At 31.5% G+C, this 16668-nt stretch overlaps 2 protein-coding genes and 1 long non-coding RNA gene across 4 annotated transcripts; 2 read left to right on the top strand and 1 right to left on the bottom strand.

Annotated features, from left to right (window-relative positions):
- The first annotated feature begins 45 nt into the window (after positions 1–45).
- On the top strand, positions 46–1983 carry LOC140664074 (uncharacterized). Its single transcript, XM_072888803.1, has 4 exons — positions 46–763; positions 918–952; positions 1071–1193; positions 1282–1983. Exons 1-4 carry the CDS (start codon positions 753–755, stop codon positions 1524–1526), a joined length of 414 nt encoding a protein of 137 aa, XP_072744904.1. The 5' UTR covers positions 46–752; the 3' UTR covers positions 1527–1983.
- Positions 1984–2522: 539 nt separating this feature from the next.
- On the bottom strand, positions 2523–4590 carry LOC140664077 (uncharacterized). The gene is made up of 3 exons (XR_012046381.1): positions 3536–4590; positions 3167–3438; positions 2523–3077 (listed from the first exon to the last, which is right to left on the bottom strand). It is a non-coding gene; the product is annotated as an uncharacterized lncRNA (long non-coding RNA).
- A 6981-nt stretch (positions 4591–11571) lies between these two features.
- Positions 11572–14844, top strand: LOC140664063 (26S proteasome non-ATPase regulatory subunit 12-like). 2 transcript variants are annotated; one of them, XM_072888787.1, is made up of 8 exons: positions 11572–11750; positions 12278–12449; positions 12534–12770; positions 13052–13156; positions 13521–13702; positions 13766–13990; positions 14065–14221; positions 14358–14844. In XM_072888787.1, exons 2-8 carry the CDS (start codon positions 12285–12287, stop codon positions 14646–14648), a joined length of 1362 nt encoding a protein of 453 aa, XP_072744888.1. In that variant the 5' UTR covers positions 11572–11750; positions 12278–12284; the 3' UTR covers positions 14649–14844. The 2 variants fall into 2 exon arrangements, with proteins under 2 accessions (XP_072744888.1, XP_072744889.1); XM_072888788.1 differs by lacking the exon at positions 11572–11750 and adding an exon at positions 11910–12049.
- Positions 14845–16668: the final 1824 nt, after the last annotated feature.

Here is a 16668-nt window from a genome sequence, read left to right as displayed (position 1 = left end):
AATTGTATATGTGGTAGTGTGAAATCTGTGAGAGTGCATCACAGAGGTAACACTACAATATATGTGTGAATATATAAAACTATAAATTATTTTTATTTCTTTTATTTTTTACATAATTTTGTAATTTTTTCTTAATTTTTTAAAATTTATAAAATTTTTATACATTTCTTTCACGGCATAAATGTAACGCAGATTCCTTGAACCATTGATACGCCATTGAATATTAGTTCAAAAACATGGCAAAATATCACGTAATTAATACTCATATTCATAGTCCGTCCTTATCTCAAGGGTGGAGGAAACCTTAATGAAGAATTCTTTGAATCTCCAAGGCTGTCTTATTTCATAGATGAATCTCGAGTCTTCCTTCCAAAAGGAAAAAATATTTTAGAGATTTTTAGGGATTTACTAGAGACAACATTGTTTTACGCGCCTGCAACTAATTTCACATATAAACTTTCAAGTGATTGAGTTACTAATAAGTTAAGTTAAAAGTATATTTATTTATTATTTTTTGTGCAAGTTGTGATCGCATTGCAAATATAATGGATAATAAAAATGTTCATTATACGGAACGGGAGAGAATGCTCTTGGCGCAGCTTGTTTCAGAAGAAAAACCTATCGAAAATAAAAAGACAGGTGCTTCAGATCTAAAAGATAAGGTGGATGCATGGGAAAGAATCACAAAAAAACTTGCTAGCAAAGGATGTACGCTTCGCTCTAGCAAATAGCTGAAAAAATGCTGGGATAATATGAAACAAAGGTAAAAATAATGATTTTACTAATAATTTTATTAATGATGAGGTTATATAATTATTTTAAGTGCACACATATTCTTCTTCTTATATACACTTTTATATACTTGGCTTGTTATATAATATTTTAATAATAATTATATTATTAATTAATTATTTTAGAAAATTAAATACAACAATGCGGCACGAACGCCCAGGTAGCACTGTTCGTTTTATAAACGTTTTCTAAACGTATCTAATACGAAAAGATGCGTTTAGAAAACGTTATAAAACGTTTATAAAACGAACATGTGCTACTTGGGCGGCTTATGACAGGTGGAGGTTCTGCATCAGTACAACCGAATGATCCAGTGATGGCATTCATGGATGCAACAAATGCAAAAATAGATGTCGAAATTGATTACCCATTTGACAGCATAGCAGTATTTGAGAAAGAATGTATAAGCATATAATTCTTATTTTTTTATTATTCTATTATTATACATATATGGTAATAATAATTTATTCTTTATTTTTTGCTTTTCAGATAATGTAAAGATGGATTGTGCGTCTGAAAGAATAGTCATCGAAGATGAAAGTGAGAAAGAGAATGAGAACATTGATGATATCTGTCATGAAGATTATATCCATCAAAATATTTTATCTCATTTTACATCATTTAGCACACCAAAAGAAAAAATAGCTACTTCAAAGAATAGCACATCAGTAGAAAAAAAGGCCACATCAAGCATAAACAATGGCATCAGAAAAAAAAGTCACTGCAAGTGTTAACGCATTAAAAGGAAAAAAAGCTACTTCAAATAATAAAACATAGAGGTAAATTTTATGAATTAGGTTATATTAATTTTTTAACAGATTATATAAATAATTATTATTATTATTAATATGAATAAGATTTTATTGTCATTTTTTAAAATTAAGGTAGAAAAAAGTACGTAATAATCTTTATTGCAATAATTTAATGATAATGAAATACTAATAATAAAATAATTTCGATTTTCAAAATATCCGTGACGAAAAAAAGTTACAATTAATAAAAATACGCGAAGCAATTGAGCAACAGCGCAAGCTTCATCGTAAAAAAATAAAGATTGCTGAAACAGAGGAGCAGATTGTTCTTGTAAAACTTTTGAAGGAGGAAGAAGCGCTCAAGAGTAATACATGTAAATAATATATCTATAAATATGATAAAATGACTTTTGTTAATAATATGCTATAAATACAAATTATGTTTTTTATTATATATTTCTATATGTTTATATGTATTTCAGTTTATACAAAGTTATGTAAAATATTTAATTATTTTTATAAGTGACTAAATAACTATAAGTGTTCTTATAAATAGATGTTATTCTTGATAATTAATATAAAATTCTATGTTTGTTATCAATTTAATGGAAATATATATATTTCTTACAAACAATGAAATATTGTCTGTTTATATTTTTAAACGTCACTTTGAGGGCTGTGTTTTGTTGATAATCATTGTCAGTATTGAAAATCTAAAGTGTATGTGACAAATTAAATAGATTTACAGTATTGTCAGTGAATACCAAAATGCGGTTTATATAAAAGAATAGTTTATAGAGAGAAAGAGAGAGAGAGAAAGATTTATTATAAATAAATATAACATTCTTTAAGTTAAAATTTATACTTAATATATCATATATTTGTTTTATTTACAATTTGATCTTGTATGTACAAATCTAAATTTATTTATACAAATTAATCTTAAATTTACATGATGACAACATTATTGTTAAATCATTCATTGCAGATATAAAATGAATATAAAAATATAATTATAATTCGCTATTCTGTTTTACGAAAAATGTGTTAAAATGAAAGCATTTCTGTGTGCAAGTCCTACTCCATTTTGTTCTTGATTTATAATGTCTTCAAATTGTATATTCTCATACAACTCCTCTTCGATTACTTCCTCCAGATTATGTTGAATAGATATATTATGTAAAACTGCAGTTGCACAAATAATTGCTACCGATGTGCTCAACTTTGTTCTTAAACCATAATGCAGATATGGAAATCGACGTTTCCAAACTCCAAACAGTTGTTCAACGATAACTCGTATTTTGTTTATGTGCAGTATTATACCGAACTTCTGCATCTGTCTCAGGTCTTAAAACAGGCGTCAGTAGATACCTGTGGCATGCATATCCACTATCACCAAGTAAAATTCCGTTTGGTGTCCCAACTCGAAACGACAGCGCAAACCGCTTCTATCAAATATTACAGCATCATGAGTTGAACCTGGATATATCTAACAACTATATCGAGAATTCCTCGTTGAGGACCAGCTACAGCCTATAAAACAAATATATCATAAAAATTAACTTCATATAAACTTCATGATTATTTAGCAAAATAAAACCGTTGAAAAAACCTGTACATACCTGTACATTTAAAGAAAACCATCCTTTTCAATTTCGGAATATCTTTCTATTATTTCCTCCAGGATTCGCAATACGTATATGGGTGCAATCGATACATCCTATTATGGATGGAAAGTTGGCCATTTCATAAAATTGATTTTTATTCCTTCGACGTTTTTTTTCGGTGGAAAAATTATATATACACTTAAGTGTGACGCTAAAATTCTGGAAACTCGTGCAACAATTCTCGATACTGATGCTTGACTGTATCCTCGTAAATCTCCATTAACAATCTGCAATTAAAACAGCATATAAATAAAATAAAAATAAATTATCTATTTTAATTTATATATATATATATATCATAGTGTCGGAACAAAATTTACAAACCTGAAAGCTACTCGTTGCATAAAAACGCAGTGTTATTAAGAGCTGCATTAACGGAGAAATCGGCAGTCCTCGATTATTGAACTGTCTTAACTTATCATTCACTAAAAATAATAGGATCTCGATTATGGCTCCTTTGTTGAATTTATATCTTTTTCGAAAAGGAACATCTTCGAAAAATTCCATGGGATTTTCCCAATCACGAATATATCTTTTCGCAAGTCGCAACAAAATCCGATCCTCTACATTTTCATCTTCAAATCCTTCGTCAGAATCGTTAAAAAATTCGTTGTCCATCATGCACTTTTAATGTGAATGCGTAACATTACAAATAATAACAAATTGAAATGTGACAGCTAACTTGAAAAGGTTATGTTTGCGCATCATCCGCTAAAAAAGGTTAAAATCTCCTCCTTAAGGAAGCTCGTGACCTTCCTTGAAATAAGGGAGCTAATAAAATTCCTTGTTTGGCCAAGGAAGGTTTATGAAACGTCGAATGAGAAATAAGGAATCCTTATTCCTTAAGGAAGGACTATGAATACAGGTATAAGGGTCTGCCGGACCGACTCCATAAAGTTAGCCAAATCACTTTGATTTTTTTATAATTAAAATTAACTAATCGTTTGGTGGTAGTTTGGTGGTGATTGGTAGTTTAATTAAAACGTTTAGTGGTTCATCGTTTTTTTTTAAATTAAATAATTAAAATTTCGAAATAAAGTTAGCCGAATATTTTTATTTTTTGTCCAATCGAGTCAAATAAGAGCTTATTCGATGCAGAATCGTTAGATGGTCACGAATAAATTCTTTACAACGTTTGGTGGTCCATAGTTTATCCGAAAAATGAAAAAAATCATGTGCGGTAAAATTCAAAATTCTTTTAAGGCTGATTCACACTTCGGCAGAAAAACAGATAAATGTGAAGATGAGCGGTCCTCCTCACACTTCCACACAGTACTGTCAGCCTTGATAGTTTCTACGCTCTCAAGTTTTGTTATATGTTTTTATGGGGACGGAGCGAAGCCCCGTCCCCCTATGCACGCCCATCCAAGCATGTACTTTGCAATGCATATACGATTCCACATGGGTTTGCAACTTGCATAGCAACATAAAAAAGATTTATTAATTAACAAGGATTTATTTAAAATTTTGTGTAAGTTACTAAAACGCATGCGCGTGTGACCGCAGCGCATGTCCATGTCACTATACGTCGCTTGAATGACAGATTTCATAGCCTCAAAAGTGATCATCTTAAAAAATTTATATCTTGCTTTGCGTGGCAGAGCGACGATTTTTTCTGCCAGATTCGTTCGTTTCGAGCCAAAACCTATTACTAAAAAAATTTTCAACAAAATCGGTGAGGAGGACCGCTCATCTTCACATTTATTTTTCTGCCAAAGTGTGAATCAGCCTTAAAAGAATTTGGAATTTTACCACACATGATATTTTTCATTTTTCGGATAAACTATCAATCTCTAAACGTTGTAAAGAATTTATTCGTGTCCACTTAACGATTCTGCATCGAATAAATTCTTGTTTAACTCGATTGGACGAAAAATAAAAATGTTCGGCTAACTTTACATCGAAATTTTAATTATTTAATTTAAAAAAAACGATGAACCTCCAAACGTTTTAATTAGACTTCCAATCATCTCCAAACGATTTTTAAACGATTAGTTAATTTTAAGGGTGAAATCACATGGTGTGGAATGGAAGTACGGAATAGAGAGTGCATCATAGAAACAGCCAATCAGAGCTTTGCCGCAAGGTTTACTTAAGCTCTGATTGGCTGTTTCTATGACGCAATTTCTATTTTGTACTTCTATTCCGCACTATGTGACTTTACCCTAAGGGTCGACAGGACCGACGAGCAAACTCCGAATAGGGAGCTTTGTAAAGTTAGCCGAACCACTTTGATTTTTTTAGAATTAAAATTAACTAATCGTTTGGTCATCGTTTATTCATGATTGGTCATCTAATTAAAACGTTTGGTCATTTATCGTTTTTTTTTAATTAAATAATTAAAATTTCGAACTACAGTTAACCGAACATTTTTATTTTTCGTCCAATCGAGTTAAACAAGAGCTTATTCGATGCAGAATCGTTAGGTCATCACGAATAAATTCTTTACAACGTTTGGTCATCCATAGTTTATACGAAAAATGAAAAAAATCATGTGCGGTAAAATGACGACGGGCGACGTATAGTGACATGGACGTGCGCTGCGGTCACGCGCGCATGCGTTTTAGTAACTTACACAAAATTTTAAATAAATCCTTTTTAATTTTAATAAATACTTTTTATGTTACTATGCAAGTTGCAAACCCATGTGGAATCGTATATGCATTGCAAAATACATGCATAGATGGGAATACATAGAAGGACGGGGCAAAGCCCTATAAAAAAATATAACAAAACTTGAGAGCGTAGAAACTATCAAGGCTGATAGAACTGTGTGGAAGAATGCTATTTTCCTAAGCAAATGCTATTTGACTGAAGCTTTGTTAGGCAAATGGCTCAATGAATCGTGCATTGATGCATTCAGTATTTATTATATAAAATTATGAATAAAAAATTATAAATATAGTGTAAGAGTTCGGACATAGGTTGAATTAAAATTATACATTGAAACTTCCACACAGTACTGTCAGCTTTGGTAGTTTCTACGCTCTCAAGTTTTCTCATATTTTTTTATGGGGACGGAGCGAAACCCCGTCCCCCTATGCATTCCCATCTAAGCATGTACTTTGCAATGCATATATGATTCCATATGGGTTTGCAACTTGCATAGCTACATTGTTAAAAAGGATTTATTTAAAATTAAAAAAGATTTATTTAAAATTTTGTATAAGTTACTAAAACGCATGCGCGCGTGACCGCAGCGCACGTCCATGTCACTATGGGCGCGTTCGGGGAGACACTATTAGTGCTAACAGCGTCGTTCTATCTTTGTTCAACTTTTAATGAGTAACAAAGATAGATTGACGCTGTTAGCGCTAATAGTGTTTCCCCGAACGCGCCTCATATGTCGCCCGTTATCATTTTACCGCACATGATATTTTTCATTTTTCGGATAAACTATGGATCACCAAACGTTGTAAAGAATTTATTCGTGACGACCTAACAATTCTGCATCGAATTAGCTTTTGTTTAACTCGATTGGACGAAAAATAAAAATATTTGGCTAACTTTACTTTGAAATTTTAATTATTTAATTAAAAAAAAGCGATGAATAATCAAACGTTTTAATTGGATGACCAATCATCACCAAACGATGACCAAATGATTAATTAATTTTAATTATAAAAAATCAAAGTGATTTGGCTAACTGTACGGAGCTCGCGTTCGAGGAGACACTATGGGCGCGTTCAGAGAGACGCTATTAGCGCTAACAGCGTCGTTCTATCTTTGTTCAACTTTTAATGAGTAACAAAGATAGAACGACATTGGTAGCGCTATATAGTGTCTCCCCGAACGCGCCCTTTAGGTTTAACGACTGAATACTAGCAAACCTAACCAAAAAAAACACCAAAGACGTATAATTAATTATTAATTATTAAAGTACAATAAATAAAATGAATTTCTCTGAAGAGCAAAAAAAGCTATTATTAAAATACATGAGAGAACATGCCGATTTTGGTAGGGGACGTCTACGTCATTCGGGTGAAAATAAAAGGCTAATGGCAAAGGAAATTTTAAAAAGGGCCACCACAACATAATCTATGTTATTATTATTTACCGCGATCTTCTGTCAATGTAACTAAAAATTTTAGGTTATAATTGGTGAAAATTATATATTTGTGCATGTATTTGCTATCTTTCTCTTACTAATGTAAAATTCATGACGAGCAAATTCCCAGGAATATCTTTGTATTTTCACGAGGTGAATACATACAAAATAGAGGGGATTGCTCACTTTTCGCATTTTCACTCCATTAGAAATACATAATGACCTAGTTTACATCGTCGAAACGTTGGTACGCGTATTAAATTTGGTGCGCACCAAAGCTTTAGTACGGGCGCGTTTACATCGAATGTACTAAGCATGTACTAAGTAAAAAATATAATACGAATTTAATTCATGTTGATTGCCTCCTACTTGTGGTATTGAGAATTGCAATTTAAGTTATGCTCAATGCTAAATTTCTTCCAAAATGCGTTTACATAGTCATTTGTGGCTTTGTTTACACCGACATACTTTGATACGCGTACTAAATACTACTGGCCAATCATAGCCATTCCATTCTTTAGAAGACTGGCCATGATTGGTTAGTATAGTACTTAGTACGCGTATTAAGTGCTCGGTGTAAACTAAGCTTGTATCATTTGGTACGCGTATTAGTTTAGTACAATACTCCTACTGGATAAGCTTAATTTACACCGAGCACTTGATACGCGTACTAAGTACTATACTAGCCAATCATGGCCAGTCTTCTAAAGAATGGAATGGCTATGATTGGCCAGTAGTATTTAATACGCGTATCAAAGTATGTCGGTGTAAACAAGGCCATATGCTATATATATATATATATATATGTATATATATATATATATATATATATATATATACTTATATATATTATACTTATTACTATATGCATTAGTAGATATGAGTATCTGCATTTATATTGAATAAATTTAATATATTGTACAGTCGAACCTTTTATCCTACGACCCTCTTATGCTACGAAACCTTTTATCCTACGACAAAAATCCTTTCATGCTACGACCGCAAAAGGGGAATTATATTCCCACTCTCAAATTTTTATCGTACGATCAGAGGTTTAAGAGGTAGATTCCGGACCGAAAATGTCGTAGGATAAAAGGTCCGACTGTATATACTAAACCATATTTTATTGTACAAAAGACACAGTCTCTAATATTTTATTTTTTAAAACAATTTTTTTAAGTTAAAGTACGTTAATCATAAATATTTTTATTGGAAAATATCATTATGCGCATAAAATATTACGTGTAGCATGTTATATATATATATATATTGTTTTAAATTCAACCCATCTGCGTGACTGTCATACCACCAATGATGACGCATGCGCATAAGTTTTGTACATACTTTTCGGTGCTATGCATAGACTTACTAGAATAGACTGCTCATGAAGGTAGTGGAGGTATCCATCACTGAGAAAAGGACAGTTGTCGTTAATATGAGTGTTTATCTCTTTCTAACGCAGAGTAATGGAAGAAGTATAGCGACCAATAACCGGTGTCAGAGCGTGTTGTCATAGTATGCATGTTATTGATGTGAGTGCGTTTCATGCAGCACGCATGCTTTGCTACAGGTGCGTTCCATATGAAAGCTCATGCGCTGTAAGCGCTCACTCTTATAAGCGCTATTTTCAATCGGTCCGTTTGCTGCTTAAGCGCTTAAAATTGCAAACGGAAAGTTGTTCCTTTTGGATGCATGAGCATCGTGAGCATGTCAAAATGGCGAAAAAACAGATTGTTCTTTTGTGTTCACTAATTGTAATAATGTTCAAAATATTGTTTGATGACGATGGAGATTCTTTAAAACTTAATACAGAAGTAGAAAACATTCTTTTAATTCTTAATAAGTATCGCGAGAAAACTGCAATATTACGCCTAAAGAATTACGTAGAAAAGATTTTACCATCATATACCGATGTACAATTTAAATCACATTTCAGTTATTAATCACATATTAATCACATTACAATTTAAGGGTCGACAGAACCGACGAGCAAACTCCGAATTGATATTGGAAACCTCGCGCGGTGGCAATGCGAAACTCTGGTTTCAAGATTACCAACGCTTAAAAATGAAATCTGAGTTTCATGTATAGATGTGTGTACGTATACGTACAAACACCACTGTATTGCTCGCGCGGACACATATAAGATAGAAAAGGATCGCGCAATCGCGCTGTTCTTGTTCCTCCTCAAACATATTGGGATTACCGAAATACGGCCTGAAAATTCTTTCTGGCCTTTCGTAGCAGAAAGCAGTAATGCAACAAGACTGACGGGCGCCTAGTTTTTGTAAATTTTATATTTACATATGTAAATACCTGTATATATCTGTCCAAATTGTAATTAAAATTACATGTACGATAAAATATTGTATGATGATAAATAGTAAGAGTAGGATAATAAGTAACAAAATGAATTAATATACAGTAAAACACGGGCCCCTATTAGACTTGACAATTTACTGCTTTTTCGCTATCAATATACTTCGTATTATCTACACGATAGAAAGACAAGAATAATACTTATATTTCACATTTACTTTTGATTATAATGATATTGTGTGCCAATATTTACTCCACTAATAGCGTTAAAATATTTATGAATAAAATATATATATAAATATATTATTGAGTACAATACATTACCTTTTTTTTTTGAGAGGAAAATGCTTTATGCATACCCCACCGGCCGTTCCGAAAGGGTTATGTAGGACTCGCACCCACTAAAAACCCCTTTTAGCGCTTATCTAACAAAATTTTTCGCGCTACTACTTTCCAAGCGATTCAGGATGTCATTGATCAATATAAATAAAAATTACAAATATTACGATTTTATTATGACTCTTTATATATTTTAGCCGTAATATTGTTCTTGCGAAATCATAGGTCGCATCGTGCAGATGATATATATAATAAAATAATAAAATATTGATAGCGAAAAAGCAATAAAATGCCAAGTCTAACAGGCGCCCGTGTTTTACATATTATATGTTAGTTTACTTTGTTAGCAATTATTCTATTGTTATTATTCATCATCATCGAACAATATTTTATCGTATATATAATTTTAACTACACTTGACATATATATACATATATGTACATATGCAAATATAAATTTCACAAAAAGTAAGCGCTCATTAGTCTTGTTACATTACTGCTTTTTGCCACGAGAGACTAGAAAGCATTTTCAGACCGTATTTTGACCGATATGTTAGAATAGAAGAACAAGGATAGCGCGATCCTTTTCTATCTTGTCTCACGCGATGCTGCCAACATGATTTCTGTTAGCTGTACCTTAGGTGCAGATAGCGATATCCGCTCCTACAATATTTAGCTCATAAAGAAGTTATATTTCTTCGTGAAACTTTTTTATGTATTCTTTATATAATAACGCAGGTCGCGACAGAGCCAGATTTTACATTTTTGCTTCTCAAAAATTTATAATAAATTGATTTCAAATTCAAGGCGCAGCTACACCTGACCGCAGTAACTCGCGATTAGCAGCACATTTTTCGAAATTTTATTTCGATTTTTTTCTCAAAAAATCGCTCTGTAACGACCTGCGAAATATCCTACTGATTACGAATATCACAATTTTATTAAGATTCTCTTTGTATTTTGGCTGTAATACTGTTTTTGCGAAACAGTAGTTTGCAGCCGGCCGATAGGAGTCTTCACAGTGCCTCCTGTCGACCCTTAATTATAAAAGAATCAAAGTGGTTCGGCTAACTTTACGGAGCTAGCACAAACTCACAGACTTCTATATATAACTAGACCGTTAACTCCGGCAAAATACATAACCCTGAAAAGTATGTACAAAACTTATGGCGGTATACATAGTCCGATCTTATATTTAAGGTCGTCTTAAGAGCTCGTTCAACCAATAAAATGATGCTATGCGGCTACTTCATTGGTTGAACGAGATCTTAAGATGATCTTAAATATAAGATCGGACTATACCGACCTATGCGTATGCGTCATTGGTAGTATGACAGTCACGCTGATTGGTTGAATTTAAAGCAATGTCACTCAAAAATGAGTTTCCTATAGCAGCCATATTACATATCTATCCCCTCCTTTTCTCTATCCTATCAATGGCTGCGTTCAGCAGAGAAAGCAAATCAGTGAGCGCTTAGTAATTCTTTATTGTGATTGGTTTCTGTACTTAGATCCATCGAAGATCTAAATGCAAGAACCAATCACAATAAAGAATCACTAAGCGCTCACTGATTTGCTTTCTCTGCTGAACGCAGCCAATGTTGTACATATTTTTCGTGGTCACTTTTTAGGTCTAATATATAAGGAAGTTAGCGGTTTAGTTGTAGTATAGAAGTCTATGCACAGACTGTGATAATCGATTTAGGTCGGTTACAAGATAATTTTTTTATTGTATATTCATCGTTCAGTGAATTTATATACTTGATAATATCTTCTATAAGAAAGAAAAAAATTTTTTATTATAATTCTTGTGTTAGGAAGATTATAATTGATCGTAAGTTGTTTAAAACAAACTGTCAAAAACTGGCTGGTATATTTAACCCTCCGTTAGGCGCAATATTCCATAGATATTATTTTTAAGTTACTAACATATCAATTTCTTTATCCATTGTAATATTAATCAATTTTTTCTATATATATTTATTGTTTTTTTACATATTTAATACCTGGTTTGTTAGCTAAGTGTTAAAGAAATTGTTTGAAAAACGGAAAAATAATGAAAAAATATTGCGCTTAACGGAAGGTTAAGCTTATCGCATATATAATCCACTAGGTATATCGTTTACAATATAGGTATATATAAATTTTTTTTGCTAAATTTATTATTGATTTACAATTGAATTCATATATTTGTAAATCTTTATCTGTTTCTTTTTTTATCACTTATAATTAATTGTTAATATTCTAACTTTTTAAAACGTTCTTTCGTTTATTATTTCTTATACTTGCGTGTGAATTATTTTTAATTACTGTATTTCTCATTTAATATGTATATATAATTATTATTTAAATATTATCAAGAAACAGCATGGCAGATGCAGCAATGGACAATTCTGGAAGACTTATGAAGATGGAGGTAGATTACAGCAGTACTTGTGACACAAAAATATCAGAATGCAAGAAGCTTGCTTCTGAAGGAAAGCTACACGATGCTTTAGATCAATTGTTAGCTTTAGAGAAACTTACTAGAACTGTTGAGTATATTAATATTGTATAGAAATACTATATAAATACTTGTATATTGATATAAAAATCTTATTTAAACTATTTCATATAGGGTGCTGATATGGCGTCAACATCGAGACTTCTTGTAGCGATAGTTGAAATTTGCTTAGAAGCAAAGAATTGGTCAGCACTTAATGAACATATAATCTTACTGTCAAAGAGACGCTCTCAACTTAAACAGGCTGTTACAAAGATGGTACAAGAATGTTGTACTTATGTAGACAAAATGCCTAATAAAGAAACTATGGTAAAATTGATTGAAACTCTTCGTTCGGTCACAGAAGGAAAGGTAAATATATATTTTCAACTTTTCAAGCTAAACTTATGCAAAAGTCTTTTACAGCAAACATTTACACAGACATATTGGAGCTATTTTCATTATTAAATTCTGATATATAAATTAAAAATCTTGCATTTTATTTGCATTGTCAAAATTTATTTTTTTAAGATCATTTAACAAGAATAAAAATTTACTTAAGTAACTTCACAAAAGTATTTAAATCTTATTAATATTATACTAATTAATATATAATATTTATATACACAAATTATAAATTAAATGGGAAATAGATATATGTAGAAGTGGAAAGAGCAAGGCTCACTCATCGTTTAGCCAAAATAAAAGAAGCAGAAGGAGACATTGCAAGCGCTGCAACTGTAATGCTTGAATTACAGGTATAGTGTTTACAATATGGAAAAAAGAATTTTGCTAGAATACAGTTATTGCATATTAATACAAAAGCAATTTAACTTTACTATCATAAGCAATTATTTAATATTGCAAGAAACCTATTATTAGTAAATATATTTGACTATGTAGTAAAATGATTTGTTATAGTAAGATACTTTCTTTATAGATTAAGCAAAATAATTTGTATAGCAAATAAAACTTTTTAACAAATTTTTCTGCAATCTATATTGTAACATAATGTGATGAATACTAGCAAAATCTTTCCTAATATAGATATACTTTGGTAGAAATTGGTAAAAAATTGTGCAAATTAAAAAATATTTACATTAAATAACATATTGCATATAGGTGGAAACATATGGCAGTATGTCACGTCGGGAGAAAGCTTCCCTTATCTTGGAACAGATGAGACTTTGTCTGGCAAAACAAGATTTTATGAGAACACAAATCATAGCGAAGAAAATTAATGTTAAATTCTTCACCGATGAGAATGACGAGGAGACGCAAGCTTTGAAATTAAAATATTACGAGTATGTTTCATATCCAAATTTATTATACAACAATTTTGAGAAGTTGCATTTTGTATGTTTTAGTTTGATGATGGAGCTGGCTCGTCACGAAGGTTGGCATTTGGAATTGTGTCGACACAATCGAGCAGTATTGGAAACACCAGCGATTCAAAACGATTCGGAGAAAAGACATACCGCACTTTCACGAGCGGTTCTCTATCTTGTACTTGCTCCGCATGAGCCTGAGCAGGCTGATTTAACTCATAGATTGCTCGCCGACAAACTCCTCGACGAAATACCTACATACAAGTAATGATTATAAATCACTTATATTGAAATATATAAATATATGTTTTTCGATTCTAAAAAGAATGAATCTGCAGAGAACTATTACGTTTATTTGTAAATCCTGAATTGATAAAATGGTCAGGATTATGCGAAATTTACGAGAAAGATCTCAGATCAACTGAAGTCTTCTCTTCTTCAACCGAAGAAGGACGCAAACGATGGGCAGACTTACGGAATCGTGTTGTAGAACATGTAAGACTATACATGACACTATAACATACATAAAGTTCCTCGGATACATACTATTGAAGAATTAATTTATTCGATCTATTTCAAAGAAAAAAAATTTACACAATATTTTGCTTCTGATTTTTTCTTTTTTTTTCAGAATATTAGAATTATGGCCAAATATTATACCAAGATTACATTAACTCGCATGGCTGAATTACTTGACCTCCCAACAGAAGAAACAGAAGCATGTCTTTGCAATTTAGTAGAAACTGGAGTGATCAGTGCACGTACGGATCGTCCAGCTGGCGTAGTACGTTTTACTGGTACGCAGGAACCAGCCGCTCTCTTAGATACATGGGCTGCATCATTATCAAAACTAATGGGCCTTGTGAATCATACCACACACTTAATTCATCAAGAAGAAATGTTAGCTGTCGCACAATCTTAAAATTCGTATATATCATGCATTGGATGTATATTGTATTTTTTACATTATACGTCTTATTCTCTTTCAACATTAGCACTGTCTCTATGTATGATTTGTAGATTTATTAACGACTAATCATATACAAATATTATTTTGAATTGTCAAAAAGTGCTGTAATAAATATATTCTTCTGTGTACTTGTAATTTAACAATCAAATTTAAAGAAGATATAACTTGCTTGAGACATTCTCTATAAAAAATGGAAATTCTTTATAAAAAAAAAACATTGGCAATATTTTCTACTTTGATCAATTATTTTAATGTGGTATATAATAAATACAAAAAATGTATTTAAAAAAATGCTTTTTATTATATTTTTAAGAACCATATTGCAAAATCTGGCTCTTAGCCTCTTTTCAATTTTTTTATAAAGAAATTTTTTAATTACATTTTATATTGTAAATTTATGTACAATAATTCTCTTTTTCTGACCATAGAAAATAATATATATTTTTAGAGAGCTAACCATTGAGAGTTGTGCGTGTGTAATATGTGAATTACAATTATTTCAAAAACATGAATAGTAAAAATATTTATAAATTTTTATCAATAATATTATGAACTGTCTGGGTATTAAAGATAGAAAAAATGGTAAACCTTGAGAAAACCTATTTTTCAGGACTTTGACCTTGACATTGATATTGACATATGTTATCAAAGTCATGATCCTGAGTAACATCCAAAAGGTTTTAGCCGTTTAGTTGTTGTTTATTAAAAAGTTATAAACAAAAGAATTTTTACGAATGATATACAATTTTTGATACCATATACATTTTAGAAAGCGCAATTTTAACGTATCTTTATTTAAATGTGATACATTAAAGGCCGCCGCACACACTTTTACATAACGCATAATGCATATACATAAGGAATTCGATTGGTTGAATTCCTTATGTATGTGTTTATAGACCAATCAGTTTCCTTATGTATGTGCATTATGCGTTATGTAAAAATGTATGCGGCGGCTTTTAGAATAGTCTTATTTTAAGTTACATTAACATTTTTATAGTAGTTGCGATAAAGGATTTGAAATTCGCCGCTCTTTATATGCTGCTTAACGAAAAATGGTGACTTTCGCCAGATTATATATATGTAATAAGCATATATTGCCAACCATAGATATCGGAAGATAAGCTCCGTAAAGTTAGCCGAAACACTTCGATTTTTTTATAATTAAAATTAACTAATCGTTTGGTGGTCATTTGGTGGTGATTGGTAGTCTAATTAAAACGTTTGGTGGTTTATCGTTTTTTTTAAATTAAATAATTAAAATTTCGATGTAAAGTTAGCCGAATATATTTATTTTTTGTCCAATCGAGTTAAACAAGAGCTTATTCGATGCAGAATCGTTAGATGGTCACGAATAAATTCTTTACAACGTTTGATGATCCATAGTTTATCCGAAAAATGAAAAAAATCATGTGCGGTAAAATCACAAACTTCTGTATTATATAGAAGTCTGTGGGTAAAATGACGATGGGTGACGTATAGTGACATGGACGTGCGCTGTGGTCACGCGCGCATGCGTTTTAGTAACTTACACAAAATTTTAAACAAATCCTTTTTAATTTTAATAAATCCTTTTTATGTTGCTATGCAAGTTGCAAACCCATGTGGAATTGTATATGCATTACAAAGTACATGCTTAGGTGAGAGTGCATAGGGGGACAGGGCGAAGCCCCGTCCCCATAAAAACATATAACAAAACTTGAGAGCGTAGAAACTACCAAGGCTGACAGTATTGTGTGGAAGTTTCAATGCTATTTTCCTAAGCAAATGCTATTTGACTGATTTCGCTGCTAGGCAAATGGCTCAATGAATTGTGCATCGATGCATTCAGTATTTATTTTGTAAGATTATGAATAAAAAATTATAAATGTAGTGTAAGAGTTCGGACATAGATTGAATTAAAATTATACATTGAAATTTCCACACAATACTGTCAACCTTGATAGTTTCTACACTCTCAAGTTTTGTCATA

The sequence above is a fragment of the Anoplolepis gracilipes genome, chromosome 3, assembly GCF_047496725.1.
Source record: "Anoplolepis gracilipes chromosome 3, ASM4749672v1, whole genome shotgun sequence".
NCBI classification, from domain to species: domain Eukaryota; kingdom Metazoa; phylum Arthropoda; class Insecta; order Hymenoptera; family Formicidae; genus Anoplolepis; species Anoplolepis gracilipes.
The sequence above is the reverse complement of the archived record's forward strand: the minus strand, read 5'-3'. Positions and strand labels throughout refer to the sequence as shown.